Source organism: Micromys minutus (genome assembly GCF_963924665.1).
Source record: "Micromys minutus genome assembly, chromosome: 6".
Lineage (NCBI taxonomy): Eukaryota > Metazoa > Chordata > Mammalia > Rodentia > Muridae > Micromys > Micromys minutus.
This window is the reverse complement of record NC_137975.1, coordinates 47659240-47685080: the sequence shown is the minus strand read 5'-3', so window position 1 is coordinate 47685080 and position 25841 is coordinate 47659240. Positions and strand designations below refer to the sequence as shown.

At 37.5% G+C, this 25841-nt stretch overlaps 1 protein-coding gene across 3 annotated transcripts in view; it reads left to right on the top strand.

Moving 5' to 3' along the window:
* The window catches only part of SLC39A12 (solute carrier family 39 member 12), a gene marked incomplete at both ends in the record, with an annotated part of 84345 nt that overhangs the window by 19124 nt on the left and 39380 nt on the right, over positions 1–25841 (top strand). For 2 of the 3 annotated variants that reach the window (XM_080918200.1, XM_080918199.1), the window contains 5 exons: positions 1257–1431; positions 5803–5975; positions 19184–19333; positions 21030–21137; positions 23537–23603. In XM_080918200.1, coding sequence (XP_080774326.1) covers positions 1257–1431; positions 5803–5975; positions 19184–19333; positions 21030–21137; positions 23537–23603 — 673 coding nt within the window. The remainder of the gene's footprint in view (positions 1–1256; positions 1432–5802; positions 5976–19183; positions 19334–21029; positions 21138–23536; positions 23604–25841) is intronic. The other variant, XM_080918201.1, reaches the window with a different exon arrangement.

Here is a 25841-nt window from a genome sequence, read left to right as displayed (position 1 = left end):
GCAGCCACATGGTGGCTCACAACCGTCTGTAATGAGATCTGATGCCCTCTTCCAATGTGTCTGAAGACAGTGACAGTGTATGCATATACATAAAATAAATTAATCTTAAAAAAGACATATTTTATGGTCTCACATGAGAGTCTTGAGAAATCCATCAGAAAACAAATTTATTTAACCTCAAGAAGCCAAGCATTGCTCAAACTTCTATAGTAGAATATTTTTCTGCATAGTTCATTAAAATGTTCAGAAGCTAATGTCCCATCATAATGGCTCAGACTTATTGACGGCTGATGTGCATTCAGCGTGAAGTTATACTCTCTCATTTACATGCAAACTACTATGGAAGGCTACCTTTTGTAATATTTCATCCTAATGATAAGGCATAGAGGTCATAATTGCATCAGTTTGCAGACACAGGATGTGTGTATAGATTGATTAATAGCATATTCTTTATTCTTTATTCTATTATTGTTTAGGAAATGTTCAAGTGAATTAATTACATACACATATATATTTTGATAAGAAATACTATTGTGAAACATTTTACACACACACACACACACACACACACACACACACACGAACCTTTACTCAAGACTTTTTAAGTTGCACTTTTTGATGCATACAAGCCCACTTTTTACTTTTAGAATGAAAAAACAATTTTAGGCTTGTTTTAAAAGTTTTGTTTAAGCATGCCTATATAACATGAAAGAACAAAACTTTAGGTAAACCAGATAAAGACAAAGTCAGTCAAAAACAACAATTATTTTTGCAGTTTTTTTTTAAAAAATAGAATGTTAACAGAGACAGGTCACTCCATTATTTAATATTTATACTGGCCAGCTCACATAGCATTCCCTTCTAAATTTAGCCTTTCATTTCTTTTGAAAAACATGTTTCTGACTCAGACCTGTTAGATGAGATAGTACAAACTACCAGTTTCATTACTACATGGTTCCTTTTTAGCATATACAGCTTTGTACGTATAAAGTTTCCCCAGCTGAAAAACGGGGGAAAGCAAAAACATAGAAACTTCTGAGGGGTGACTGGTTAGAGCACCATGTAACACATCGTAAATCAGTCTTTCTTTGCTGGAAAGAAATGATACATTCCAGGAATATGAAATTACACTCAGAATAAAAGAGAAGTGCTATAGATTTTTAAACAACTGTCCTCACACTTCCGTCTCAGTCCTTGAGTGGCTCATGTAGCTGATCGAAGGCTGAGGTTTATAACTCCGTGTTTTCTTCATACAGACTTGCTTCTCTGCTAAGCAACTGGTCGAGATATTTTTTCAGAACCGTAGCAGTCTGTCCATTTCAAAGGAGGACTTTAAGCAGCTAAGTCCAGGGATCATCCAGCAACTACTCATCTGCGTTTGCCCGATGCCTAAGGACCAGCAAGCAAAGCCCCCACCCACCAATCTGGAGAGTAAGTCTGGGCTCCTCACCTATGTATGCAATGCATGTAGTAATAGCAGGAAAGGCGACATACCTACCTGCATAGCAGGAGCTTTCCTGAGCATTATACATTTACCACCTTATTGAGTCCTCCATACAGAGAGGAGGGATGATCGCTGTTAGTCCTGTTTCAGAGATGAAGAAACACAGGCACCAATGTATAAAGCCACAGACTAAAAATCACACACTTGTTAACACGATGGCATTGGGACTCAAGCCCAGCCACGAGTCTCTGATGCTCTTCAGTATTTTTGTTATCCTTTTTGAGACGGAGTTTTGCTTTCTATCCCAGGTGGGTTTTGAACTTGTGATCCTCCAGCTTTGTTCTCCCACATGCTGGGGTAACAGATATGTGTGCCAACATGTGAAATGATTTTCAGAGCATATTATTTTGTATATGTCTTATGTAAATTGATTCTGCCCTTCATATTTGACTAGATCATGAAGCAACTTAAAATTCTCTGGTTAAGGAGTATGAGGAAGGATCAATCAGGAAAGCATGCTCTCGGCAAGCATAGGGATATGAACTGGGTTCCCAGCACCCATGCACAAACACCGAGTGTAGTGGCATGCGGCTGTAATCTCAACTCCGGGAAACAGAGACCAGGCAATCCCAGGGATCTGTAATACAGGCAGATCGATGCATTCTGGGATTGGTGAGAGACTTGATTTACAAAGGAATCAAAACAAATGAATATAGAGCAATTGAGGAAAGCACCCTGTGTCGAGCTCAACCTTCACATTCACAAATGCATGAATGCACACACACACACACACACACACACACACACACACACACACGCACACGCACACAGAAAGACAGACAGAGACAGAGAGACAAACTGACAGACAGGGCTGGTGGAGAAGTGGCATGTAAAAAAGAAAACACTGGCATTGGAATTGGAAATGTTTACCTGAGACATATTCTTCAGTGTCAGGTGCTCTGATTCTGAGGGATTTGAGTTCACTGTGAAGTGGGTGACACTGTACAATGTTTTCAATAATCTGCATATCCCAGAGCATGTGAAATACGAGGACATACTGGAAAAAAAAATAAGGTACATGAGCTGGTTTGTGTTGGCAGTGCTCAGCCCCGGGAGATGGCAGCCTTACCAGAATGTCTGGGGCCTCCTAAAAGTAGAGAGGTCAGTCATTACACTCCTGGATCCCACTGATCAGACAAGCTTTCTCATTGACTTTATAGGGAGCTTAGATGTTTTAGCTTGAATAAAGATTACAAAAATGTGTCTAGCCCACTGACACATTATATACTTATGACCCCTATCTCCCTAAAATGGTGGCCTAAAAATAGTCATGACAGAGTAAAAATGTATACCCTTAAAGCATTTCCATTAAACTAGTAACCATATACACAATATATCTGAACATATATGAAAATATATATTTAGAGCACCATGCTTGGTCTCTGTGGTAGACTGTAATGACTGCCATTTAAAAGGGGGAATTATCCACTACTCACCTCTAAGTGACAATGAATCCTTGAGCAGTAAGTGGCTCATTTGCAGACTTGATGTGAACCCAAACATGTTATGTCTAAATACTTAAAACTTCATAGCTTCTGGGAGTAAAAAAGGCCTCATTAAAGTGAAGAGTTCTGAATCTCAGTGTGTGTGCTCAGTGATGCCCACAATGTGGATGATTGAAGGGTACCACTGAGCGCCCACAGGCATGTCCATACTCCTGCCACCTGGTGTGGTGCCTGGCTCATACAAGCCCCTTACAGAAAAGCTAATTGAATTCAAGATTTACGGGGAGGAAATGGGTTGTGCTCTTTTTGGTAAACTTCTAGACCCTTCTATATAAATCTTTTAAAGTATCCTATTAATAACATACAGCAAACACCACTTTCAGCCTCTTTTCTGGGAAAAGAGCATATGACCACATTCAGATCAAATTTTACCAAGTTCTGTCATCATGGGAAATATTGAGACAGAAACTGTTGCTAAGTCACCAAACACAGGTGACAAGATACCTTGGCCCGGGGCTGATGGCAAATCAGCAGAGTACTTTATGGTACATCAGAGATTTTATGATTTCCAGGCTATGCCACCCACAAGAAAGAAGGCAAAATCTAATTCACAGAGGACATAGAGTCTTAAGAAGGTGCAAAGTCATGAAAAATCCATTTTCCTTCATCATCGTTTGGTAGCTGCTCACAGGACAAAGGGAAGTTAGGATGCAGGACACTTTCAGACTCTTGCTTGCCCTAAGGGTTGTTGACATGTTATAATCTCTTGTAGATACTACTAAACCCCCTAGTTCCCCATGTTAAAATTCTAATAACTTTATGCATTTAGGTGAAAACAATACCATCTATGAATAAAGTCCAGCTGGGAATAAATAGGCGATGAAAATCTTCAAATATGTTTTAAGAACATGGGAGTTCTTGCGTTGTTAACACATCTGAATGAAATATAACAACCATCCTGGCCATCTTTAAAGTTGTTAAAACTAACTGTTGTAAAATATGCACATCGTAAGATTTACATTCACTTCTTTCATTAGATGCAGGGGAAGGGAGCCAGGGTCCTCTGAACTCTAAGCACATGCTGTACCACGGGGACATGCTCCTAACCACTTAATTAATTTTGTTTGTACTGTTCAGCTGTGCTCCATTTACAGAATGAAGCTCAGGGCAATACCATCTTTGTAGGCACTGGGTCAAGACCTCCAGAGACTGACCTCATGGCTTATTTTTCTTACACATTTAAACACCATAGAATCTGTAACCTTTGACCTTTATAGTAAGAATGAATCCTATTGGCTGATAAACAGAGCTCATGGCTAGGACCTAGAGCAAAGCTATTTGAATAACTTAAGGATAGATTCTATTGATGGAGGATGCAAAGTTCATGGGGCCTCTTTCTCAGGGATGAGTTCTATTCACTGCAGGATTAGGGCTTAACAATGTTCAGGATATTGGTGGGGGGGGATTCTGGTAGAGACTGGCTCCTAATATACAAATTGATTGGCTTCTTTTCACACCAACATTTAACCATGATAGCTGAAGGGTTCCATTTCCCCCTTAGTTTTTCCATCCTCCTGTATTATTTAAAAAAAAAACAAAAACTAAATTTAAACTCTTATTGAGTTGGCTGCTTTTATAGCTGCTGTGGGAAAAGCACCTTAAAGAAAGAAGGGTATGCACGCACTGTGGTTCACAGTTCCAGAGAACAGCCCACCATGGTGGATGGAGCCTGAGCTGTCTGGTTACATTACATATGATAGCTCACTTTGTCCATTTTATCCAGTTCATAAGACAGCACTGTCTACAGGTAAGGTGAATCTTGCCACCATTAACCTAAGCTAGAAAATCACTAAGATTTGTTTCCTAGGAGATTTAAGATTCTGCAAGTTGATAATCAATCCAAACCACCAAATTTACTTTACTGTCTATAAAACCAATATCTGGAGACCTAAACTGTTAACATTATTTATCTTACCAGTTTTTGTCACCTATAAGACTACCACCTGTTTTGTTAATGAGAATATCACTAATTTCTATATATCAAATAGTTTTGAAGGCTGTTAGAAGTGTATGCTTAGTTTGTGTATAAGCCCTGATCTACAGGGGAGCCATACCCCACGCCCCCGTAGCACCACTTCCTCGACTTTGAAGTTAAGTGTCATTAGACAGAATCAGTGCTAGTGTCTCTCGATGTGGGTATTTCACTTACCAGGCTGGGAATGACCCTTTTCTGAGGGTGATAGGTAGACTGGGTTTGCACTTCCTTCAGTGATTTTTAAATAAAACAGAGGATAGCCTCAAGGCCTGTTGTGTTAGGGACACAGTGACACAAACAAAGAAAAACCCTTCTCTTCATCTTTGCTGTAATAAAATGATCTGGGTGATTTATAAAGAACAGAAATTTGTCTCCCACAGTTCTAGAAGTCAAGAAGCTCAAGGTCAATGTATAGGTCATTGTATGTTTAATGGTCTACTCTCTGGTTCTTAGAATGACACAAGCTCACTGTCTCCCCCTGCTGGAAGTTCCTTATAAGCACCTACCTCATTCACTTGAACTGAGAGCCCTCAAGACCTAATGACCTCCAGAGGTTTTCACCTTTTTTTCTACTTTTTCACCTTGGGGGCTGGGACGGAGGAGTAATAAACATTTAGAACACACTCAGTCATAGAAGAACATAGCAGTTCACTCTTTGTTTTAAAAATAGAAATAATTCTTTATCCCATACAACATTTAGAAAACCACGTGCGTCCGCATGAATTGTTGCCGCCAGAGAGTGGATTGGGAATTTCCGCTAGCTGAGGTCCGAGTGAGAGCGATGCACCCTGACAGCCTTTGTCCTCTCTTTCGACTAGAATATGGTTATAGCACGGTGGCAGTAATACTCCTGACCTTGGGCTCCATGCTCGGGACAGCGCTGGTCCTTTTCCACAGCTGTGAGGAGAACTACAGTCTTATCTTACAGTTGTTCGTGGGCTTGGCTGTGGGGACGCTCTCTGGGGATGCCCTGCTCCACCTCATTCCTCAGGTAATATTGTGGGGTTTTTTTTCCCGTTGAAAATGGGCTGTGTCTGTTTTTATTTTCCATTCAACAACTTGAGATGCTTATGCAACATTTTTGGTGTAGACTTCAGTAAACAAAAACAATGGCTGGTGTTTTCCTTGGAAAATACATCATTTGCCCTGAGCATCTCTGTAGCAGTGGAAGAGGAGAGAGATAAGCAAACATTAGGTCTATCCTCATCAGAAGGCAAATGTCCTAGGATGCACGCACGCAGGCACGCAGGCACGAAAACACACACACACACACACACACACACACACACACACACACACACACACACACACACCTACCTCTGCAAGAACAATGCTGGCTTCCTTAGCTTCGTCCCTCCAGGTCCATTTCTCCGTTCTTATGTAGTGTGCACAAGTTTGTTTCTTCTCCGGATTTTTGCCAATTGAATTTTCTCAGATTCAGCCAATGGAAAGCACCAGGGGACATTTAGGGCAGAAGGAAGAGGGATGGTCATTTTTCTTTAACTCACTGTAGACTCTGGCTCTGGCACCCGCTCCAAAAGCAGCTGACAAACTGTCGTGTTATATCTGGAGGCTTTGTGCTCAATGTTGCCTCTCAAAGTTTCAGCAATGTCATTTCCTACTTTTGTCCTTTCCTAGCTTTCATAAGGTTAAAACACTTCTTGGATTACTTTGCTTTGGGTTTCTGTTTCTTGACACTTGCATGATTCTCTGCCATAGAGTAGACATGACCACTGTTGTCTTTCATCCCTCAAAAGAAACTTCTTTTCCTCACCAGTAATACTGGTGTTTGGATTTCCTTCTTTTGCACGTGCTCTCCCTCCCTCCCCCCTCTGTGTGTGTGTGTGTGTGTGTGTGTGTGTGTGTGTGTGCATACGTGCTCATGAATGTGTGTGCACATACATGCGTGTGTTTGGGCGTGAGTGTGGACCCTGTATCTCAGCACCGGTTTCAGTCACTCCTCACCTCACTGTGAAGCAGGGTCTCTCACCAAATCTAGAGCTCATCAGTTTGGCTACACTGGTGGCTACCGAGTTCCAGCGACCCTCCCTTCTCACGAAACCCCTGAGTCTTGGGATTACAGACACATGCTACCACATCCAGCTTTTTATATGAGTGCCAGGGATCTGAAGTCAGGTCCCTGTTTTGGTGAGGCAAGTACTTTACTAACATTCCTGGATTGAAGCATCAGAATGTCCATCTGCTCATGTCTTCTGAAGCTTTTTTATTTATCAGAAGTAAAAGGACCAAACTGGAGATGGAGGCAGAGATGAGGCAAAATTACTGCAAAGAACATTGTTTATTTGCTTTTAATAAGAACAGTGACAACCGACTAAGAGTCATGCCTCCTATGAAGTATAAAATGATAAGCATTTCTACAAGCCTCTGGCAATTTCCTTGGGGGTCACTGTTGTTGCTTAGAGGCTCAATAGTTACTTGATATTTAAAATTGCAAAGTGAACATTGGTGAAATTTAAAAAGCCACTATTGGTTCTAAGTTCCCTCATAATCCAATTTTCCAGAAATATTTCAAGACTTTGGGTATTGGCTCAAGGCAACAGCCACAGCCATTTCCTAGGTCACTGGAGCAGATACTGAATTGTTTGTCACCTGGGATCGGGAAACAGCAGGAGGCTGCCTGGATTTTCCTCCAAGGGGTAGTGCACAGCTGGGAAGCGAGTGTGGAATTAGAGTGCTTAGAAAATGCTGCAGATCTGAGTGAAAGTGTTAGCTTCTCTCTGTGGTATTTAGAAGGTAGGGCTTTTGCTTGAGAAAAAGAGATGAGGACAAGAATTAATGGAAAGAGGAAGAAAAATCTAGTGTAAAGTGGAATGGAGAGGTAGAGAAATAAGTAGACTTCTGAAGTTATCTGTATTTTCAGAGGTCTGTCAGAAGGAAGAGAATACCACTGCTTGACTGATTTTATACTTGTTAAGTGTATTCAACTTAAATCTTAATTCAAGATTGTGAGTTGTCCTTTTATTTAATTGTATGATACTATAATGTTCCAAACTTTATGAAATATTGATCATTGTGAATATGAGGTGAATATACATTAGTGTTACCAAACAAGTTATAACAAGTAGACCACCATAGTCTGGTTTTTAGTTTTAAGTGCACATATGTGCTTACATGTGTACACATGGTATCCACAGGGGATTGGTTCTAGGACTCCTGAGGATACGAATGCCCACACATGCTTAAGTTACTTTGTGAAAAATTAGACAGAACTTTCATACCTCCTATGTATAGCTTGTTATTCTAAATGATATTTAGATCACTCACAGTATGGGATTCAAATCCAACACTATATTATTCAGAGAACAATATCAAGAAAGGCATAAGTAGAGGTGGCAGTTATTTTTTGAATATTTTTACTCTTTATTTTGTGAATAAATATCCTAAGACTGACTGACTATCTATCTATCTATCTATCTATCTATCTATCTACCTATCTATCTGTCTATCTATCTATCTATCTATCTATCTATCTATCTATCTATGATATACATGCTTTTATAGTTTCCAATTTTTTTATTTGTAACTCAAAAACCATTCTACTTCTACAAACCAGTGAACTATTACACAACTTACCGTCTTTTGGAAAAAGAATATACCAGGTAATGACTACTTACAAGTAACCATAAAGTCATTCAAGTGCTGAATATGAAACTTGAGTTAACCGGAGGGAAGTTAAAAACACCCTTCAGAAAACTGCTAACACTCCTGGTCACAAAGCACACACTGTGTTAACTTTGAGGTAAGTCTCTCTAGTGTAATAGAACTGAATTAAAAGTTTAATTGCAGACGCGTACGAGGACACATTGACCCTTGCATATGTCCCATGTGTACAGCATACTGACATGTTATGAAGCATTGCTACACAGAGACACCTCTGGAAAAGAAACCAGCAGAATGTACAAGCCAAGGGCAGGTGGCAGAACGGAGCACTGACTCCCACTTATTCATTAGCAGAAGCTGTTCAGTTCACCTTTGTTGTCTGTTGTTGACATTTTTCTCTGTGGAAGATCACTCTACATCATGGCTCTCCTCACATGCCCTACTGAGACCTGAATGATTTCAGTTGCCATAGCATTCTTAGTCAGAGTTGGATTCCTTCAACTTCTAGGTGTACTCTTTGCTATTTAAGTCATTGGAAGTTTCTCCCTTCTTTCATTTTTTTTTTTTCCTTTACTGAAAATGATTTTCCTCCTCATGTTACACATCTTGATTCTGGTTTCCATGTAGTCTTCCCAGATCCCCCCACATCCTTTTTCATCCAGCTTTTAACCCCACCCCCTCTTCTGCTTCTCATTAGAAAACAAGCTACTATGGGATACTAGTAAAACAAAATAAGATTTAAGATAAGACAAAAACTATTACTTTGTATTTGAACAAAACATGAAAAAAAAACAAAAAAAAAAAAAAACAAAAAAAAAAAAAAAACAAGAGAAGGCATAAGACACAAATATTTACTCATTCCCATACACAGGAATCTCACAAAGACAACAAATTAGAAGCCATAATATATATGCAAACTACTTCTGGGTTAAAGAGCAGAAAAATGAAAATGATAAGATAAAATTATATAAGACATGACATTATAAGACAAGGAACCTCCAACGATGCCATTGAGATATTTTTCAGTTGGCCACCTCGACATGCAGCCTACCCTAGTTTGTTACCACTGTGAGACTTCCTCGGAGGAAACTAAATTTTATTTGTAAGTAGTTATCCATTGGAGATGCTCCTGGGTTGAGTTAGTGCCTTGGGTCTAGGACTCTAAACGGTGTAGACCTATACAGGCCCTCTGCATGTTGCCACCGTCTCTGTGAGTTTGTATGTACATCAATCATACATCATGCTATTTTAGAGGGCTTCCTTTCTTAGATGTCCTCTATAACCACTGACTCTTACATTCTTTTTGCTTCATCTCCCACAGGGTTTCCTAAAGCTTGAGGCAAGGACTTTGATGGAGACATCTTGTTTGGGGGTTGAGTGATTTGAGATCTCTTGTTCTGCATAATGTCTGGTTGTGGGTTTTTGCTGCTGCTTTTTATTCTGTTTTAGAGTAGTAGCATTTGGTTTTATCCAGTATTCTGTTGTGTGACCTCTATGTTGTTTCCAATTGCTGATGATAATGAATAGATCAACAATGCACATGGTTGAGCAAGTGTCTCTGTGGTAGGATAAAGTATTCTTTGGATATATTCTTAATAGTATCATAGTCAGGGTTCTCTAGAACAGTAGTTTTTAACCTGTGGGTGGCCTTCCCTCTGGCAAACCTCTATCTCCCCAAATATTTACATTTTGATTCATAAGAGTAGAAAAATTACAACTATAAAGTAGCAACAAAAATAATTTTATGAGTAGGGGTCACCACAACATGAGAAACTATATTAAAGAGTTCTTAGCATTAGAAAGGATGAGAACCACTGCTCTAGGGTGACAGAATTTATAGAATAAATTATCTATCTACTATCTCTCTCTCTCTCTCTCTCTCTCTCTCTCTCTCTCTCTATCATCTATCTATCTATCTATCTATCTCTCTATTTATCATCTATCTATCTATTTATCCATCTATCTCTCAATCTATCTATCTATCTATCTATCTATCTATCTATCTATCTATCTATCTATCTATAGAAATAAAGTTTATTTGAATGAATTATAGGCTGCAGTCCAGATAATCCAACAATGGCTTATCCATTGCAATTGGAAAGTCCAAAAACCAGTAGGTGCTCAACTCACAAGACTGGATGTCTCAGTTGGTTCTGGAATCTAATGCCAGTGAAGAAATGGACTCTCCAGCAAGGCAAGGACAATCAGGCAAAAGGCAAAACTTCCTTCTTTCATGTCCAGATTAAAGATGAATCTTTCTTCCTCAAGATCCAGAACATTGAACTCCTCAGCTAAAGTCTCCCTTTGATAAAGATTCACGTGGAACACAAGTATCTTCATGTCCTTTGCCCATTTGGAGAGATCTATCCCTATAATTCTTCCCCAGATGTCGTTCTTGTCAATTTTCCAATCATGGTCTTTTCAGTTCCCTGACTATCTGGCTAATCCATTGGCCACAGCCCATGAATCAGTGAGCAGTCACACATCTCATTTTTCTTTCCAAGCAAAATGAATGACAATGTATACTGCCTGAAGTTCTGCCTACTGTGAAGATTTCCCTTCACCATTGTCTTTCAGAGTTGTTCTAGAAAAGGATTGTAATGCTGAAGCTGTCTACTTCTGGTTGAAGCCTACATAATGTGAACAATCAGCAAACCAGGCCCTAGTCTTCTCTTCTTCCATCAACATATCATATAAACAACCCATGCGTGCATACTTGGCAGTTGACAGAATCATAATAAGACTAGAAACCATCGGTATTTTGGCAACTTTTTAAACTTTTTTGGGCTTTCAGAATGTGCTTAGGGCTGATCATGTATATACCACTTCCATTTAATAGTAGATTACTGCCATGCAAATCCTACTTTATGACTTGGTAGATCAGAAAACACCCATCTCATGATTTGCATCTTAGGTTGCATGGTAACTTAGTTAACATAGTCGCACATTATCAAATATTCAATTTACCCAGGCTCAAAAGCAGGCAAGAGCTGTCTTTCAAAGGGAGAAAGGGGAAAATTGTTGTCTGCAGATGATGTTAAAGCCTTATTCTCCAAATCCCAAAGTAGATTGAAATTGATAAATTCCCATCTTCCTGAGGTACCAACACACTGATTTCTGTACTGATTATACAAGTTTGCAGTCCTACCAGCAATACAAGAGTGTTTTCTTTACACCAAAACCTTGTCAATATGAATTGTCATTGGTTTTATTGACCTTAGCTATTCTGATAGCTGTAAGATGAAATTTCAAAGTTGTTTTACTTTGCATTTCCACGATGGCTAAGGAAGTTGAGTGCTTCTTTAAGTGTTTCTCAGATACTTGAGATTCTTCTATTGATAATCCTCCATTTAGATTTCCATTTTAATTTTAATCTTCACTAATACTACATCTTAAACGTTTTTGGTAGCTAGTGTTTTGAGTTCTTTATATAGTTCTGATATTAGTTCTTTATTAGATGTGTAATTGGTAATTTTTTTAACCGATTCTATAGGCTGCTACTTTGTTAAAATGATACTATCTTTTCCTGTTTGGATAGTTTTTCATTTTTATGTGGTTCTATTTATTAATTGTTAATCTCAGTGCCTGTGTTAACAGTGTTCTGCTTAGAAAGCCTTTTTCTATGCAATGAGTGTGAGCTATTCCACACCTTTTCTCTATCCGATTCAGTGTATCTGGTTTTATGTTAAGATCTTTAACCCATTTGGAGTAGAACTTTGTGCAACCTCATAAGTATGAATCTATTTGGGTTCTTCTACATGCATTCTTCCAGTTTGACCAGCATAATTTGTTTAAGATTCTGTGGTTGTGTGTGTGTGTGTGTGTGTTTCCATGAAGCTGAAAATTATCCTTTCAAGAATTTTGTTGGGATTTAGATTTAGATCACATTGAATCTGTAGATTGCTTTTGGTAAGATGACTGTTTTTTACCATGTTAATTCTATTAATCTATAAACATAGGGGATCTTTCAATCTTCTAAAATCTTTTTCAATTTCTTAAAGTCTTACCATATAAGTCTTTCCATTGCTTGATTAGAATTACCCTAAGATATTCTATATAATTTGAGGTTATTGTGTTACTTTCCTGATTTCTTTTTCAACCCACTTGTCATTTGTATATTAGGAGGGCTACTGGTTTTTGTGAGTTATTTATTTATTTTTTTTAACTCAGCTACTTTGCTAAAAGTATTTACCAGGTGTAGGTGTTTTCCAGGGGGAAATTTTAGGGTCATTATCATATTATCAGCAAATAAGGACATGGTGACTTCTTTCTTTCCAATTTATTTCCCCTTGATCTCCTTCAGTCCTTACTGCTGTTGGTGAGACTTCAGGTACTGTATTGCATATATATGGAGTATGGACAGCCTTGTCTTGTTTCTGATTTTAGTGGAATGTTTTGAATATCTCTTCATTTAAGCTGATCTTGTCTGTGGCTTGCTGCAAACTACCTTTATTATGTTTAGTTACATCTCTTGTACTCCTAATCTTTCCAGGAATTTTGTCATGAAGCGGTGTTGAATTTTCTCAAATGCCTCTATGCAGCTAATGAAATGTTCATGTAATTTTTTTTAGTTTGTTTATGTGGTGGATTTCATTTACTGGTTTACATATGTTAAGCCATTTGTGCCCCTCTGGGATGAAACTTACTTGATCATGGTGGATAATGTTTTTTATGTGTTTTTGAATTTACCTTGAAAGTATTTTGTTGAGAATATTTACATTTATGGTCATAGGGAAAATTTTTCTGCAATTTTCCTTTTTTTTTGGGGGGTCTTTAGGTCAGTGCTTTTCAACCTTCCTAATGCTGGGTCAATTTTAAAACAATTCCTCCTGTTGTGGTGATTCTCAACCATAACATCATTTCATTGCTACTTCAAAATTATAAGTTTGTTACTGTTATGAATTATAAATTATATGGCATATACAGGGCATCTGATATATGACCCTCAAAGAATTTGCAACTTGGAAGTTGAGAACCACTGAGTTAAGTGGTTTATATATAGGGCCTCATAAAATTAATTAGCAATGTTTTGTTTCTATTTTGTGAAATAATTTGAAGAGTATTGTTATTAACTCTTCTTTGAAAGTCTGGTAAAATTCTGTGCTAAATGTATCTGGCCTCAGGTTTTGTGGTTGTTGTTAGACTTTTAATTACTGCTTCTATTTCACTGGGGGTTGTTTAGGTCTGTTTATATAATTTCCTATATAATCTTGATTTAACTTTGGCAAGTGATAAGTATTAAGAAAATTGTCTATTTCTTTTAGATTTTCCAATTTGGTGGGATGCAGGTTTTTAAAGTATGTTCTTATGATTCTCTCGATTTTTCTGGTTTATGTTGTTATGTCTCCATTTTCATTTCTAATCTTGTCAATTTATTTTTTTCTCCTCCTTTTTATATGAAATTCTCAATCATATTGGTTTCCTCAAAGAAACAATTGTTTGTTTTATTAATTCTTTATATTATTCTCATTGTTTCTGTGTTGTTGATTCCAATCCTCTGATTATTTCTTGAACTTTCCCCTCTTTGGATGTGAGTTCTGTGTGTTTTAGAGCTTTCAGGTGTGGTGCTCAGTTACTTTTATGAAATCTCTCTAACTTTCTCATGTAAACTCTTAGTGCTATGAACTTGCCTCTTAGAACCACCTTCATTGTGTCTGGTAAGTTTGGGAATGTGGTGTATTCATTTCTAGTAAGTCTTTAACATTTGCCTAATTTTCACCTTGACCTATTTTTTTATTCAGTAAAGAGTTGTTCAGTTTCCATAAGTTTGTAAGCTTTCTGTTGCTTCAGTTATTTATGAGGTCCAACTTTAACCCTTAGTGGCCTGATAGGATTCAGGGAGTGATTTCAATTTTCTTGTATCCATTGAGTCTTGCAGGTGTCCAAGATATAGTCAGTTTGGGAGAAAGTTCTATGAGGTGCTGAGAAAGTATATTCTTTAGGTTTGACTAAAATATTTTGTAAATAAAATTTAAGTCTTTTTTGTTTGTGACATCAATTAGCTCAAACATTCCTCTATTTAGATTTTGTCTGAATGGCCTGTCTATAGGAGAGAATGAGTAATGAAATTTTCTACTATCCATGTGTGAGGATGAATATGTGATTTAATCTGCAGTAGTATTTCTTTCTTGACTTTGGCTGTCCATGCATTTGCAAATAGATATTAAGAATTGCAATGTCACCAGTCAGAATGGCTGAGATCAAAAACTCAGGTGACAGCAGATGCTGGCAAGGATGTGAAGGAAGAGAAACATTCTTCCATTGTTGGTGGGATTGCAAGCTGGTACAACCACTCTGGAAATCAGTCTGGCAGTTCTGAAGACCCAGCCATACCACTCCTGAGCATAATTCCCAAAAGATGCTCCAACATATAACAAGGATATATGCTCCACTATGTTCATAGCAGCCATATTTCTAATAGCCAGGAGATGGAAATAAACCAGATGTCCTTTAACAGAGGAATGGATACATTGGATGCATTGTGTACATTTACGCAATGTAGTAGTACTTAGCTATTAAAAATAAGGAGTTCATGAAATTCTTAGATAAATATATGGATCTAAAAAATATCATCCTGAGTGAGGTAACTCAATCACAAAAATAAACCCATGGTATGCACTCACTGATAAATGAATATTAGCACAAAAGCTCAGAATAACCAAGATACAATTCACAGATCACATGAAGTTCATGAAGAAGGAAGACCAAAGTGTGGATGCTTCAGTTCTTCTCATAAGGGGGAACAAAAATATTCTCAGGACAAAATATGGAGGCAAAGCTTGGAGCTGATACTGAAGGAAAGGCCATTCAGAGACTGCCCCACCTGGGGATCTAGCTCATATTTAGCCAACAAATCCAAACAATATTACTGATGCTCAAAAGTGCATGCTGGCAGGAGCCTGATATAGCTGTCTCCTGAGAGTCTCAGCCAGACCATAAAAAATACAGAGGCAGATGCTTGCAGACAACCACAGAGTTGAGAATGGGGTTTTTAATGGAGGGATTAGAGGAAGAACTGAAGGAGTTAAAGGGGCTTGCAACCCTAAACAAACAATAATACCAACCAACCAGAGCTACCAGAGATTAAACCACTATCCAAAGAGTACACATGGACTAACCCATGGCTCTAGCTGTACACCTGGCAAAGGATGGCCCTGCTGGGCATCAATGGGATGAGAAGCCCTTGGTCTGGCCAAGGCTTGATGCTACAGTGTAGGGGAATTTGAGGGTGGGGAGGGCAAACACCCTCAAAGAAGCAGGGGGAGGGTGATGGGATAGGGGATATGGAGGGGAATCTGGGAAAGGGGGTAACATTCAAAATGTAAATAATATATATCCAATAAAATAAAAAAAAAATCTAAAAAAAAACCCCAAAAATTAAAGAGAAGACTGTTTAGTCTAACATAAGCAAAGTAATATATGGATATTAAAACAAAACATGTGAGGTGGAATGTCAGGGTTGTTTTAATTTGCATTTCTCTGATGACTAGGGACGCTGAACATTTCTTTAGGTACTTCTAAGCCATTTGGTATTTCTCAGTTGAGAATTTTTTGTTTAGCTCTATACCCCACTTTTTAATAGGATTATTTGATTCTCTAATTTCTTGAGTTCTTCATATATATTGGATATTAGCCCTCTGTCAAATGTAGGATTGGTAATGAGCCTTTCCCAGTCTGATGGTTGTTGATTGGTTCTCTTCACAGTGTCCTTAGCTATACAGAAACTTTGCAATTTCACGAGGTCCCAGAAGTATAAGCCATTGGTGTTCTGTCCAGGGAAATTTCGCCTGTGTTTATGTGTTCTAAACTCTTCCCCACTTTCCTTCTAATAGTTTAAGTTTATCTGGCTTTATGTGGAGGTTTTTGATCCACTTGGACTTGAGCTTTGTACAAGGAGATAAGAAAGGATCGATTTGCATTCTTCTGCATGCTGACTGCCAGTTGAATCAGCACCATTTGTTGAAGAGGCTGTCTTTTTTTTTCATTGAATGTTTTTAGCTTCTTTGTCAAAGATCAATTGATCATGGGTATAAAGTTCCTTTCTGGAGTTTTCAATTCTGTTCCATTGATCTATGTGCCTGTCTTTGAACCAGTACCATGTGCTTTTTATCATGATTGATCTGTCATACAGCTTGAGGTTAGAGATGGTGATGAGTTTTGAGTGAAGTGTATTTTTTTTCAGATATTAAAATGGCTGTATCATTTGCTTCTTAGGTCCATACTTTCATTTTTTTTTCTGTAATTGAGCCTGTATTAATGTCTTGTACTGATGGTAAGGTGTTTATTGGTTGCAGCAGGAAGATAGATCCTGTTTTTGCATTTATTTTGTTAATCTGTGTCATGTTATTGAGGAATTGTGATTACTGATGTTGAGAAAGATTGTCAAAGAATGTGTTTTTAAATTCCTGCTGTTTCTATGCTTGTGTGTGTGTGTGTGTGTGTGTGTGTGTTTCCTCTCTTTTGATTTGCTGGTCTGGGATTCTTTTACTCCTTGTGTTTTCTTGTGTGTGACTAACCTCTTTTGATTGGAATTTTTCTTCTAGCATCTTCTGAGGAGTTGTATTATAGATAGATGTTGCTTAAAATTGATTGTATCATGATATGTCATATTTTCTCCACTTATTGTGATTGAAAGTTTTGCTGGGTATAGTAATCCAGGCTGGCATCTGTGATCTCTTCAAGTTTGCAGGACATCTGTCTAGGCTCTTCTGACTTTTAGATTCTTCACTGAGAAGTGAGTTATTAATCTAAAATGTCTGCCTTTATGTGTTACTTGCTCTTTTTCTTTTGCAGCTTTTGATATTCTTTCTTTGTTCAATATGTGTAATTTTTTTGTTACAAGCTAAGAAAACTTTTTTTTTCTATTTGGTGTTCTGTATGCTTCTCATACCTTCTGTAGTTTAAGGGAAATTTCTTCTATAATTTTGTTGGAAATATTTCCCTTGCCTTTGACCTGTTTTTCTTCTGCTTTCTCAGTTCATATTATTATCCTTGTATTTGGTCTTTTCATAGTGTTACAGATTTCCTGGACATTGTATGCAAGCAATACTTTATATTCAATATTTTTGACCATTGTATTCCTTTCTTTTATCATGTATTTAATGCCCAAGATTCTCCTGTATTTCAAACTCTTGCATTTTTTTGGTGATATTTGCCTGCAAAATTATTGTTTGAGTTTTAAAATTTTTATTTCCAAATATTTCTCGGCTTGTGTTTTCTTTGAGGATTTTATTTCCACGTTGATGCCTAGAACTGTTTTATTTATTTATTTATTTTTACTGTTTGTGTTTTCATAGGTTTTTTTTTTTAAAGAAGGTTTTTAAAATTTTCCTCTTTAACTACCTGTATAATATTTACAAAAGCTAGGTTAATGTCTTTGTCTTGTGCCTCAGCTATGTAGCAGGTTTTAGGGCATTCTGTGGTAGGGTTACTGGGCTCTAGGAGAGATATACCGATCTGCCTGTTATTTATTGTCCTTTTGTGCTGGCTCCTAGACATCTGGGTTTAGAAGACTAAAATGTTTGTTGTGAGATCTGCTCTTGATTTTGTTGTTCCTTTGTCTTTGTTGCCCTCTCTAGTTCTTAAGTTGTGGTGACTGTGTTGCCTGGTTAAAAAAAAAAAAAATTCTTCTGGTATTCTGATAGGTGTGGACACTGGTGGTTTCTGGTAAAATGTGTATTAGGACCTAACACTTAGGAATGGCATGGGCTAGGAGGGCGTCTGCAGGAAAGAAGAAAGATCGTTCTTCCAGTATTGGGTGTGTTCCATGGGAATAAGGGCAGTGAGTTAATGAGGAGTGGCCACAGCAGGTAGTCTGCTAAGGAGCTGGGGTTGAGCCTGGGGATAAGATATGGAATAGAGGAGCCGAAGTAAAGATCTGAAGCTCATCCACATGCTTCTCTTTCAGGCTTGACTCATGGGTTCCCAGAGAAAGACTACTAGATTTGGGAGCTGGAATAACACAGGATGATTAAGGCAGAAGGTTGGAGGAGAAGAGATGGGGACCAGAGGGAAGGGACAACAGATGGTTTCTTCAGAGATGACAAAAAGATGAGAAGAGGATGGGGCGGGAAAGACCTGCAGTTAGATTACCTGCTTCCAGGGCTGGAGTGGGCAGCGGAGTCTCAGGGAATGCTTGCTGGATTTGAGAACTGAGATAAAATATTAAGTAGCAGGAGGAAAGGTTGGAGGACATCTGTGTGCTGGAGACAGAGGGCAGTAAAGGAGGCAAGGTAAGGGCTCTGCCACAGAGATGGGGATGCAAAGGGGAGATTGAGTTTTGTGGAAAAGTCAGGAGTAAAGTTCTGCAGTTGGGTTCCTAGGTTGTGCCTGCTGGAGCTGTGGCCTGGGGTATAGCAATGAGTCAGAAGGGGAAATTTGGAGTGGAATATCTGTGTGATCCATAGAAGATGGGAATGGGGTAATATTATGGGGGAGTAAAAACACAGCAAATGTTCTGCTACAAAGCTGGGGATAAGACTGAGAGATTGATTTTGGAGGAGTAGGGGGAGAAGTGAAGTTCTGATGCTAGCCTACGTTATTCTCTGACCTGAGTCGTTTTTATTTTATTTTTTTAAGGTTCTTGGTTTACACAAGCAGGAAGCAGAGCTTGGCCATTTCCATGAAAGCCAAAGTCTCATTTGGAAGCTGTTGGGGCTACTTGGAGGCATCCATGGGTTTTTCTTGATAGAAAAATGTTTTATCCTTCTTGTGTCTCCAAATACCAAGGTGTGTGTCTCCTTTATTTTTGGCTTTGAGGTTTTATTATATTCATTTTGATTTCAGAAAGACTTGTTTAAAGGTAAAAGTAAGCGATAGGAGGACTTGCACACTTCACATTTCATGTACCTGATAGGCTGACAAGAGTATCACAACTTCAGAGCCAGCCTGGGATACAGAGCAAGACTCTGAAGATACAAAAATAAAATAAAATAAATCATCCTGAGTGAGATAACCCAGTCACAAAAGAACAGACATAATATGCAGTCACTGATAGTGGGATGCTAATTCCAGAGGCTTGCACTCCCCCAGAAACAACTCACAGACTGTATAAAGTCCAAGAAATAAAGAAAAAACAAAACAAAAAATTTTATAAAACAAGAAAACTTTGACTATTTCCATGTTACATTTTGTTTTACATGTACTTTATGCTCATTGTAACTATTAAGTTTTCAAGGCATACAATCAAACCTTGAAAAAAATCAAGTACTGACTAAAAAATATATTCATATAGTTTTATTTAAAAATTATGTTAAAATCTGAAAAAAAGTACTGACAAAAATGTATAATTTTAAGCAAAAAATGTTTAAAATCTGTACATTTATCTTTGTTTTGTAAAATAAAGTTGTTAAAAAAAAAGAAGCCTAGGGATGTAACTCAGTTGGTGGAGTGCTTGCCTACCATGCCCAAAGACCTGAGAGTTTGATCCCCAGTGCTACAGGAATTGGGTTTGATGGTACATGACTATAACCTAGCATTTGGGGAATGGAAGATGGAGGATCAGTTCAAAGTCATCCTTAGCTGTATAGAGAGGTCAAGGCCAGCCTCGGCTATGTCTAATTGACTAAATCAATCCAGTAAATAATTAATTTAAAGTTTAAAAATTAAAGATCTGGTGATCACCTTGGTGGATGAATGCCTCTCATGTGCAAAAGTGGATGTGATCCCTGGTTCTGTCATAGGGCCATCTTCATGTGCCGATCTGTGGAAGGGAAGGCACAGTAATGTCAACAACATATGGCTCATTCTAACCAACAAGTTAGTTCTTAACTCTAGTTATTAATTTTTTAAAAAGCCCATTACTGAGGATCTAATATACATGCTACCTTTTGCTTTATCTTTATAATTGGTTTAAAAAAAAGTAGATTGTTTCATGTTTGGGGAATGCAGGTTTCTACATCTTCAAAGTATTCCTCTTACCTCCACATAGGTGCTGGGGCTTATGCACATGTGTGACATAATTATTAATAATAATAACAATAATTAACAACAATACAATTTAAAGTCCATGTTATCGCATACAATAAAAGGAATATAGATGTTTGAATGTTCACAAATGCTTAATTGAATAATGTATTTGGGAAGATATTATTTTAGTACTTTCAGGGTGGAATACAATTTGACAATCATTTTCATACCTATATCAAAGAGAAATAAAATTTTATGTAAGTTTAAGTTTTAGTAAATTAAATGACAATATTAAGCTACTTCCATTTCTGCCTCTTTCAGTCACAACTAGGTTTTTCTGAGGATATACCGTTAATACATTCTGAGGTGATATTTTTTAATAAATACTCATCACTATGAGACTTTCCAGGTATTATTTTTATGTGTTTGTTGAAACCAAAACATTGCATAGAGCCGTCATGTCCACACATGTGTGCTTCTGCACTCCCACTAATTGTGTACTGTCCTTGTCCTGCAGGGCCAGCCATTAGTCAGCGGACCTGTGGGACATAACCACCATCTTGGACTGGGTTCTGAACTGAATGACCCATCAGGTGGAGGCAAGTCTGTATCAACCATTCAGCTGGTATGTCAGTGATCTGAGGTGGTCCTCAGACTCAACTGCCATTACGTAAGACCTCAGTGCATCAGCGCACAGAGAAAACTTGATAGGGTAAAATCATCAGAACTTCGTACTGATTTGCCTGCTTTTGCCCATGAGAAAAATCTGTTGAGAAAACTTTAGCAAGCACCTAAAAGCATTAATTAATTTATTAATTTATTATTTATAGCATAAAACACACTCTCCACAAATTCAAGTCACCATCTGCATCGTGAAATGCATCATGAAATATGATTAACATAAAAATTTTCGCTGTTTTAGTTATTTGTTCTCAAAAGCCAGTTGGCCATTGGGTTTTCCACATTGTAGAACCCTAAGTCATCTCTTGGTTGATGTAAATAAATGCTGGGTAAGCATTTGTTAGTGTGTCTAGGATGAGAGTGTTCGTTTCATAATCCATGGGAGAACCAACTTTGTCTAGTGCTGTGTACCAGAGCAAGTACCTTTGATGTGAATGGATTTCTTCCAACAAAGTTTTCCATATTAATTTTAAAAATAATTTTTGATCAGGGTCAAGAAATATTCTTATTCTAAGTCTTAAGCAAAACGTATAGGGACAGGACAAACAGGAATAGCACACAACTATAAACTTATAAATATGAATGGGGGTTGAAGTTCCAGGCTAAGCTATGTAGCAGGAGATTGCAGATCTAATGTTAATACATAGATGGGAAAATAAAAGAGTTCATTTAAGAATAACTTTAAAGCTAGCTGTGGGGGTACACAACTGTAATTTTACCACTGGATAGATGGAAGCATTTGACCTCCTTGAGTTCAAGGTCTGTCTGGTCTATACAGTGAGGTCTTATCTCAGAAAAGCAAAATAATGAGGATAATAATGATTAGTTAATAAAATAAAAATTATTTTAAAGCTTTTATATATTTATTGTTCAGGTATATTAAACTTTTATATGAAAGAAGGTAACAAGGTTAAGATTAGATTGAAAAATCTTATTCTTGCAGGCTTTATTGCTTGGGTCTCGAGAACAAACATACATGGAAACAAGTTGGTTGACTTAGTGAGTTTTGAACTCTTGGGACACTTTTTGTCCTGATATAGCCACAATTCGTTTTTCATTTAAGCACAAGATTGAAAGAAAAATTTGAATTAATATTGGATTGTTTAATGGGCTAGATTTTCTTTCTCTCCTCTTTTTGGGAAAAATGTAGGTTGAAGATGGAAACTTTACTATTTTTCTTCACGGATAAGAGGACTTGGAAGCTTGCCTCTAAATTCTATTGTACTGTGTAATGATATATAGATTTCAGGAAATGTGTATAAAATAAATATTTAAATTTATATCCTTTAGTAGAACCAGAGAGTTTGTGATTATAAGTACATGCCTGTATAAGGTATCACTAGCATATTGCCCATCCAGGAAAGGAGATAGTCTGGATCCTTAAGCTCTCTCCTTTGTTAGCCTTCCTTCTCCCCAAATAGCCCATCTTCTGAATAGTTGTTATTACTTTAACTCATGAACTCTGTCTAGTTTTGACAATGATACTAAGTCTTACATTAACTTTTGCCAGTTTCCACAACTTTGCATAATCAAATTCGATGCTGACACTTTTAAAAAGAAGTATTTAGTAGCAGATATACTGTAACCTTACAGGTACTCCATTTATGCAGCTAAGGGGAAGACATGGTCCACATTAGAGCGGGACTTTCAGGTCATGTGACTACTGTGGGATCACTCATGTTCCTTAAGTACCCCCTTCACTCAAGTGCTTATAAGGAAACCCAATAAGTGTGTTTACCAAGTTTACCACACCAGGTTGGACTTGAGTGAAATGTGTCTTCTTTACAAGTCAAAGTAAGAACTATAAGCACAGAGAATGTGGACAAGAAATTGAACTATATACAGTCCAATCTCTAAAGCTAAAATCATAACTCATATACATGGCAATTTTAAATTTCACAAAGTTGAAAGCTTTAAATCATCTAGTTGTATTTTTTTTGTCTGTTGATTGGCTCTGTATATAGGCAAAGTTCTTTTACTGACTGGCAAACCAAGAAGAAAGCATTGTGCCATGAGTGCATATGACACTGGATTAGCTTGGGTTTTGTCCCTCTAGCTGTGTGTACCAACTACTTATAAACTGAGAGATGAGTCCATCCCAGGACAGCCTTCAAAAGAAGGCCAAATTAGGTGAAGAACCGTGCTCTAAACTTTTGTCTTTAGTAAAGCCTTATGTAATTTAAGCCACAGACTAGCTGAGAAATATTCAGTCCTCTATAGAGGAAAAGTATCAAGAGTGTTCAAGTGTCTTTTAAATACCAGTGTAACTCTTTAGATATTGCAGATGTCAACCAAATGCCACAGTAACTCACTCTTTATTAATTATATTTTAATTCAACTTAGAAAGGCCCAGAAGATTTACAGACAACTGAACTACCCACAAGCAATGTGTCAGTGTCCAACAGAAACTGTGAGTACCAATTTCACACAGTTAACATAATAATGGCTAGAGAAATTGCTCAGCGGTTAAAAGCACCTGACTGCTCTTCCAGAGGTCCTGACTTCAGTTCCTAGCAATCACATAGTAGCTCACGACCATCTATAAGGGGATTGTCACTTCTGGTATGCAGAAGGCAGAACACTCATACATAAAATACATAAATAAGTAAGTCTTTTAAAATTAAATATAAAAATTATACAGAAGAGGTTATGTCTGTTTTTAAACAAATATGTCAAAAGCAATGAGATTGCATAGTAGATCTCTATTTCATGATCAAAAGCTTTACAATAAGATTTTCAGGAAGCATACATTCTTGTCTGCCTCACAAGAATACCACATACTCATATGAACTTTATTCCATTTAAACTTCTACATTTTTCCAGACCTATAATTCACTATTACTTATGGAGGCATGACTCTATTTTTATTTATTTTCTTTCATGTCTGTATCATTTGTTACATTGTTTACCTATACTGCTTTATTTTTCAAACATACTTTAATAGGTATACTGAGACACTATAAGCTCCCTTCTAGCCACAACACACCAGAGGTAGTAGAATGGAAAGGTAAATTGGGCAAAGAAAATATGGATCTGTTTATAAATAGTTCTTTGGGGTGAATCCCATCTGTGTTGTCTGGATATCAGCAGACCAGTTCATAGGAACCAGAAGTGGCAGCTCAGTCTACTAACAAATATCACTGACAAATCAGAAATGGAAGGTCAATCTAGAAGAAACTGTGAGGCTCTGCCAATCATCCAGAGTCAGCAGAAGCAGTAAGAAACTTCCATAACACCACCAGAAGTTCTTTGGTGACTTTCTTCCTATAGAGTCATGACCAACAATGACCAGCAAACAGTGGCAAGGTGAACCAATACCACACATCATCATCCACTGCCTGTTGGATTTATTTATAGCCTTTCCAAACATCTTGTGTTCTCTCAAGTGTCTACACTGTCACGCTATTTTTCAAAGCAGTTTCCAGAAATACACCACATGTCTGTTCTCAGCAAAACATCCTCCCACAAGTCTGCTTTAGTGAAAACATCCTCTCAGAAGACAGTTTTCAGAAAAACATCATATGACACAACTGAAAATCCAAAGAAACAAGAAATTTCCACTTCAGTCACTGAAATAGCAACATTCTAGTCAGCACTTTGCATTCATACCTTATTTCACTACTTATTTATTTCTCTGATGGCAAACTGTCAATCCATATTGTTTTGCTTTTCACACTTAATTTATTTCTCTTGCTTGGAAGAAGACTTTTATTTAAGACAGGATCATATCTTCTCTCCAGACTGATCTGGAACTCACTATGTAGGCTAGGTTGACCTGTCATTCATGCTAACTGTCTTGCTTCAGCCTCCTAAGTGCTGGACACACAGACATCAGCTATTATGCTTGGTATTTTTCTATTACTTTTGAATTTAATTTATGTACATTCTCATCTCATTCTTCACTGGTTATGCGTCTGGATAATTCTTTGAAGTTTTGCTTGTGTTCGGTGTGATTTTCATCAATTTCTCTTACCTGCAATTTTCTTATTTATGTTACTCTCTGGAACAAAGGCTCCATAATGTTTGAATGCTAGTCAGCCATGATTGGCTACTTTAATTTTACTGCAATAAATTAGGTAATCAAGTATAAAAGGTTACCACAAAATAAACACCTCTTATATGTCAGACACTGTGTTAAACATTTGGGATGGATGATCTCACTTGATTCTCTAACAGCACAAAGAAATGACAGTAAGTATTCTTAAGTTATATACAAGTGAATAAACTCATTGTTAGTAAGGCTAAACAGCTAGTGAGCTCTGGCATAGAGGGACAGAGAGAACGTTAGTGCATCAAAATATCCTTGTGATCATCCCTGCCCATGTTGATGGATTCTCTCAATTCTCTTATTTGTTAAGATTGTACCTTGAGCTGGGACTGCACTTAAGTGATACAGCATTTATCTAGCATGTATAAGGCCCTGGGATTGATCACCAACATGAAAACAATAGTCTGAAGATGTGCTGTGCTTGAGGCCTTGTGTATGTACTGGAGAATAGAATAAGCATGTTTATTTTCTGTAGTTTGCCATGTAGCTTGGACTGGAAATACTAATAAACATAAGAACATATTATTTCTACATATTATACAATTATTGCTATGGCAATAATTGCTCCGTTTTTTTAGCATATTAAGTAAAGGAATTTAC